Source organism: Capra hircus, unplaced genomic scaffold (assembly GCF_001704415.2).
Source record: "Capra hircus breed San Clemente unplaced genomic scaffold, ASM170441v1, whole genome shotgun sequence".
Lineage (NCBI taxonomy): Eukaryota > Metazoa > Chordata > Mammalia > Artiodactyla > Bovidae > Capra > Capra hircus.
In genome coordinates, this window is record NW_017190014.1 from 1 (window position 1) to 7,320 (window position 7,320).

Here is a 7,320-nt window from a genome sequence, read left to right on the forward strand (position 1 = left end):
TCACAATTCCTCTGAAGGACGTGCTGCGCGCCGAAGCTCCAGAGGGGAGGGGACAGGACAATATACAAGCGGCCGCCAGGTGGCTCCCGACAAGCGACTCGAACGTCCCGAGGACGGGTCGCTGTCGCCGGCCGCCGGGGACGCCACCGCGCCGGCCGCCCAAACGCCCGAGCTCGGCCCGGAGCCTCCGCCGCCGAGCGACGCGACGCGACGCGACCCCGGCCGCGGAGGAAAGGGAGAGACGCTGGGAAGGATCTCCTCAGGAGGCTGCCACGAAGGAGACTCACTCCCCCACGCGATCCCGGGGTGCTGGGGGGACATTCCACGGAGACGCCGCGCGGCGGGGGCTCGGGCGGAGGCGGGGTCGGCGGAGAGAGGGCACCAGCGAGCGGCATCGCAGACTCCCCCGGCCCCCTCCCCGAAAGAGAGAGAGAGAGAGAGAGAGAGAGAGGAGGGAGGGAGGGAGGGAGGGAGGAGGGGCCGGCAAAGCGAAACCAGGCGCGAAGCGCTGCTCGGAGAACAAAGCAGGACTTTGGAAAGCAGACGCAGACACGCCGAGCCCAGGAGCAAGAAAGGAAGAGGAGGAGACACGCTCGGAACCCCCACCAAGAGAAGACGCAACTCAACCTGGGTAGAGACCGTGACAAAGTCCGAAGACAACAAACCCAAGCACGCGCCGGTGGGTGGGGAAAGTGCACTTGAGGTCAGGAGAACATGGATTTCAAACTCACTGAACTGGCCACAAACCCCAGAATGGCTGGCAGGCAGGCGGGAGGGCGGGCGGGAGGTCTGGGGTGGCAGGGCTGCGGGGGTGGGGTTTGGGAGGGGCGGGGCTGGGGGGTGGGGCTGGGGGCGGGGGCGGGGGGGGCGGGGGGGGCGGCTGAGGGGCGTGGAGGGGAGGAGGACCGGACCGAGTCAACAGGGATCCACTCAGGAAACCCCGTGTTCCGTGACAACAGCCAGTTAAATGAATAAATAACTTTGTGAAGTCGATCAGAAAGGAAATGAAACAAAACCACCAGGCAGGACAGTCAAGTCCTAGAACTGCTCCGGCTGCTTAAAAGTCAGAGAGAGGGAGAGGGAGAGGAGGAGGGAGAGGAGGAGGGGGAGGGGAGGGAGAGGGGGAGGGGGAGGGGAGGGGGAGGGGAGGGGGAGGGGGGAGAGAGAGAACGCATACACATGTGCGTATGCGCGCGTCCGTATGGATACGCACGCATATCCGCGTCTACATATACGCGCACCCACGGGTATAAACAAACACGTTCGAAGGGCATGCTCACATACACGCACGTGTCTGTGTGCGCACGTGTATGCCTAGGCGTTTCTACTGTGCGTGTACGCTTGCGTGTATATACGTAGACACAGGCATATATACACAGACGCACACGGATATACACAGGCACGAATACACAGGCTCGTATGCGCAGATACGTCGGTATCCATAGACGCACACATACAAATCAAGGCGGACGTGTCCGCGCATACAGATGCACACGTGTGTATACGTGTGATGTATACGCACCGGTGTGGGTGCACGTATATGCGTTCACGTACGTGCATGCTTCCATAGACGCATCTATCCGCGTGCGTATATGCACACGTGTATGCACACATGCATACGCACATACGGACACATCCACAGACGTCTACGTATCGCGTAGAGAGGTCCACCCAGACGTACGAGTGTCTATGTGTCGATATCCACACAGGTATCTATCAGTAGACATGCGTGCACGTACGCACATACAGGTGCACGGGTGCGTCTAGAGTGCCTAGACGCAGATGCATGTGCATAGATGCGCACACACGTCAACGCATATGCGAACGTGCGTGTGTATACACACATGTCCATAGAAGTCCGTGTACATGTGCCTAAGTGCACAGATACCCACGTGTCTGTGTAGATGTCTACGTGCGCGCGTGTGAGTATCTAGAGGTGTATCTATGTACATATAGATACTCACAGACACACACGGACGGAAACACACATCCGTGTGTGTGTGTGTGTGTGTGTGCGTGTGTGTGTGTGCGTGTGTGTGTGTGTGTGCGCGCGCGGTATATACGGGGAAAGCGCAAGCATCTTGCAAAAGGGGCTTTTCTGTCCAAAACTGATCAAGGCGTCAGACAACTCAGGCTCCAAAAGGGAAACAACCCCCGATGAGCGAAGTGGGCAGGCAGGGGGCCCGAGCAGACACCTTCCTTCCAAAGACGGGGAGAGCAGACAGACGCCCGGAAGCACCAGGTAGGACACCAAGCAGCGGCAGGGCTGGGCTGGGCTGGGCTGGGCTGGGCTGGGCTGGGGCTGCTGGGGGTGGGGGCGGGCTCACGGAAGCACCCCGGGGCGTTTATCTGGACCAGGATCCTTCTCGTTCGGAGGGGAAAGGCCCAGGAGCTGGAATCGCCATCGCGACAGCAAGTTCGAAACATCAGAAGACAGTGGCTCCTGATCGATCGAACGCGTCTTTGCTGCCGCTGAGGAACACGTGGGCGGACTCAGAGAGATCACATCTCATCCCCTGGGGCCTCCCAGAGAGAGAAACCACATCCCTAGGGAAAAGAGTCCTGCGATTCCCTCGGAACACTCCACCAAAGAGTCCCCCTTCGACCCAACCCAGCCACTCCACGGAGTGCCCACGGAGGGGACAAAGAAGCTACGGACGTGTGTATGTGTGGGATCGACCCCCCCCCCCCCATACCTAGGTAGACATCCGTACACGCAGAAGGAGAGAGCTCTCTGTCTGTGTGCCTACGCCTGTATCTACTCACACACACACACACACACACGCACACAGAGGCATGGGACTCAACCACCAGAAGGGAATGAAATCTCACAGTCTGCAGGAACTTGGAGAGACCTTTCGAGGGGATGATGCTCCATGAAATACCTCAGAGCCGTCGTTTCCATGCAGTACCTACCAAACGAGACACCGTGAACACAACGGAACCAAAGAGAAACAGGCTCCTAAGAGACCACCACGGAACACATGAGGGGTGGCCAGAGGAGGGAGCGGGGGAGACGGTGGCGGGGGGTGGGGTGGGGGAGAGAACGAGCGAACGAGCGCCACGGGCGAGGGAGACAGAGGACGCGGGGCGACCTTCCACCCGGGGAGTCCAGGGGTCACGGGCGCGTCACGACACCAGACGTCATCTGCCGTGACACCGAGCGGTGACGGACGGTCCCTCACTAGATGCATCCTGGTGATCTCTGTGTCATGCGCTGCACTCGGAAACACCGTCGGGACAGCTGAAAAGGAACGGGGGAACAACACACGAGGGGAAAAAAAAAAAAAAAAAGAGGGGGGGAAGGAAGCAGGACGGGAGGAAGGAAAGAAGGCGAAAGGAAACGTTGGCCGTCGGTGAGAGGTCCATTTGAGAAGAGCGGGACTTGCGTGTGTGTGGAGGGGCGGGGAGTGGGGAGGCGGGGGGAGAAACTAGGGTGAGTAGGAGGACGGGGAGCGGGAGGAGGAGAGAGAAAAGGACCGATGGCCTCGAGGGCGAGGGGGAGATCAAGGATCCAAAGAGTGGGCAGGACGGTCAGGTGAGCGCCATAGGGAAAGGAAAGGAAGCCAACCCACGAACACCCTCCCCACGGTGGTTGTGTTCAGTCCGAGATCAAGATGTGGGTAGCACGGTGTCCTCCAGCACACAGGGACACACAGGCCTCCCTTGGCGTGGGAGTTCAGGATCACCCTGAAAGCCGAAGCCGTTCTGTTCATCCACGGCTGACAAGTACCATGGTCCCACGACATTCACACATCCTAGCGAACCATCGAAAGACTCTCTCACTCACTCGCCATGAAACACGGAGAGAACAGAAAAGGAGCGACACGACGGTGGCTGGCCGGCCGGCCGGCCGGCCGGCCGGCTGGATTCCCATGAGAGTCTGAGGATGGAGCACAGACGTGGACAGAAAAGCATCCGATTCCCTTTGGTCAAGAAGCGGTCTCGCCTTCTGTGCCTGGTGTCTTTCCTACGTCTGGATGATTCCCTCCCCCACCCCACCCCACCCCACCCCACCCCGCTCCCAGCTTGAAGGTGCTCTCAAGGTCCCGCCGGAACGCTCTCTCTTCGGAGCGCCCTTCTGAAGGGGAACGTTTTTCTTCCACGTCATCGCCCCCGAGACAGCTTCAGCCTGGCCCTCCCCTCCACCCCCCGCCTCCCTCTCTGCCTCCTGCTCCTCTTCCTCCTCCTCTGAACTCTTGAGCTCTCCTCGCACCGGCCTCTCACCCCACACGGTGGCAGTGTCGGCCTAGGTACGCTCGGGCGTCTCTCCTCCCCGCATCCCAGCGGACTGCCACTGGCTCTCGACCGCGTCGTCCTGGGACCATGTGTCCCCTGGCCTTTTCTGCGGGTGGGGGAGACCCGGACGGGCCGGGGCCAGGCGGGGGTGTGGGGGAGCCTGCATGCGGGGGGAAGGGTGGGGGCAGAGAGGAGGAGGAGGAGGACGAGGAGGAGGAGGAGGACGAGGAGGAGGAGGAGGAGGAGGACGAGGAGGAGGAACGACACCACTCCCCAGTGCCAGTGTGTGCCTGTGGCCCGGGAAACAGACGACGCCCCGGGCTGGCTCCGAAAAGGGGATCGGTCACGAGATCGGGCGCGTGTGTTCTTTGCAGAGGCCCTGCAGATCGAACAGGCAGGGGCAAGGATGGGGCTTCCCGCACCGAGCACGGTTCCCCCGTCGTGGAAACAGGCGTCTGTCCCACCGGGCGGGGCTTCGGCTCTCGGTGCGATGTCCGCAAGCCGTGGCCGCTGAAACGTGCGCACGCTGGAGCCGCCGCCGTGCAGAGGGAGATCTCATCCGGCTCCTCGTGTCCTTCCAGTGAGCAGGCCGGGATCTCGGGAAGAACAGAAAGCCAGAGAGTCGCACGAACCGGAGCGTCACGCTTTCAGAAGCCAAGGGAACCAGAAATGAGGTTCACTCGCGTGTGGGTCTGTCTTTCCACGGGACGAATCCTCTCTTGGAGCAGATGAGGGTTCCGGGGATCCCGTGGAGCAGAGAGGATAGAGAGTCCCCTCAGGTCCCCTGCTCCTCCCATGCACGCGCACGCTCCCCAACGGTCCTAGGAACAGCCTGCCCCAGAGGAGCGTGCTGGCCACAACCCACCTCCACGGAGACGGAGACGGCAGTGTCCGTCCGCGTCAGTCACCCTCGTCCAGAGTCCCCGGGCCGTGTGCCCTCGCCTTCACGCCTGGCACCGTCCGTTCTGTAGGTTTGTGTCGAACCTGCCCGGAGCCCTGTGGCATCGTCCCGGATCAGGGGTTCGGTGGAAAACACCCTGTCCCCCTGCCTCCTCGGCAGGTGGATCCTTCACCACTGGACCACCAGGCAGGGAAGTCCCTTCACAGCCTTCTAAAAGCATCTACCCTGAAACAGTCCACGTCGTCCTCCAAACATCACTGGACCATCACGACGGAAAGGAAGGAAACGATGTGAGTTCAAGAATGTCTTCACTCCTCAGTGCTTCTTGCTTTAGAACCACGAAGGCCTCTCTCTCTCTCTCTCTCTCTCTCTCTCTCTCTCTCTCTCTCTCTCTCTCTCTCTCTCTCACACACACACACACACACACACACACACACACACACACACACAGAGGGGGGCTCATCGTCCAAAAGAAACCAACTGTTGTGTTTCTCCATCCCCCTTGTTGTGGCTAGTCAAAGGAGCTGATCTCACGTGGAATCCGATGTCTTCTTCTCTAGGACACTTCAAGAAGCAGCAAGAGTGCCGGTCTGTGAGAAACGAAGGTCAACCCTTCACGATGCAATCCCTTTTCCGGGCCTGATCGTTCAGAAACTCTCCCATCCCAAGCGGGGGACGGCAGGATATCCATCTCGAGTTTGGGACGGGGGCTTCCCCGGCGGCTCCGTAGGAAACCGTCCCGTGCCCACGCAGGAAACACGGGTTTCATCCCCGGCCCGGGACGATCCCACGTGCTACAGAGCCACGAAGCCCATAGGCCTCGCCGACGGAATCCGTGCTCTAGATCCTGGCCACTGCGAGCGCTGAGCCCACACCCAGCAGCCGCTGAAGCCCACGTGCCCCAGTGCCCACGCTCCCCAAGAGGAACCACAGCCACGAGAAGCCCAGACACACAACCGCAGAGCGGCCCCCTCCTCCGCGGAGAGAGAACCGCTCGCACAGCCGTGAAGACACGGCACACCCCCACAGAGATCAGAGACGTCCCACGATTTGAAAGCAATACGGGGTCTAGGATGGGACGCCGTCGGCCAATACCTCGTCCCATCCCTCGGGAAGCTCGCCGACTCCGCGGTAGATGAGATCAAGAAACCGCAGCTCACCGTGCCATCGGAAGTGCGGGAAGCTCTCCCTGCAGTGCCGAGAGCCCAGTGGAGACGTGACCCGCGGGGACCGTGAGCGTGCCTGTTCTCGGGAAGAAGTCCTTCCCGGTCCGGGCTCTGGAGATCGGCCCACGCGGACCCGCAGACAGCGGACGGCCATCCCTCTCGGCTCCCTGCAGGCTCACGGGTCCAGGCGTGCAGTGCCCCCGGCATCTGCTCGCATCTTCGGGGCCCGTCTCCCCCGCCGCGCTCCACTCACTTTGAATCCTTCTCCCCTCTCGTCTGACATGTTCTCTTTCCCGTGCGACTCTTCCTGGCTCCCCAGGCACCACTTCGCATCGTTCTCTTCTCATCGCACTCGTCTCGTGGAAAGAATTCCACGTCTCTCTGCTCTGGTCCCCAAGGAGTCTGTCATCGCTCCATTCATCTGGGGATCGACTGGCACCCAGGCAACCCGGGCCCACGAAAACCGGGGCTCCGTGTGGATGGGACGACTTGCCGACGACCGCGGGGGGGGGTGGGGGGGGGGCGGCTCGTGGACGTGGAAAGCTGGCACCGGGGAGTCGTCCTGCGGACACACCCTCGGGCACCATCGCGTTCGCGGGAGCGTTTGGGTTGTCGTCGTGGTCGCCGCCGTATTCCCTGAGACGTGTGCGGTCGCACTGGGAGTCCAACGGCGTCTATGGGAAAAGAATGGATCCTTCCCTGGATCCCCTCAGAAGGACTTCGAAAAGAGTCGTGGTCGAGACGTGATCGATCTTTCCAACACTCTCACTTCTGGGTAGACATCTAAAGAGAAGAGACACGGAAGCGAAATCTCAGAGAGAGATCTGCACTCCCATGTCCACGGCAGCATCAGTCACACGGGTCAAGAGAGGGAAACAGCCCGAGTGTCCATCAAGGGAAGAAGAGGGAAAGAAGACACACGATCCAGACAGAGATCGATCGATAGGTAGAAATAGATGTCCCACGGAGCCACAGGAACGAACGCATTCTTGTCTGGTGATAGCATGGATGTGA

The 7,320-nt window shown here is 60.8% G+C and overlaps 1 protein-coding gene across 1 annotated transcript; it reads left to right on the plus strand.

Annotated features, from left to right (window-relative positions):
- Window positions 1-4,253: 4,253 nt before the first annotated feature.
- LOC108634779 lies at window positions 4,254-6,805 on the plus strand (the record flags this gene model as incomplete). The annotated part of the gene is made up of 4 exons (XM_018045017.1): window positions 4,254-4,351; window positions 4,614-4,827; window positions 5,006-5,430; window positions 5,701-6,805. Coding segments are annotated over 4 exons (1,044 nt in total), but the record flags the coding sequence as incomplete, so codon positions are not given.
- Between the last annotated feature and the right edge of the window lie 515 nt (window positions 6,806-7,320).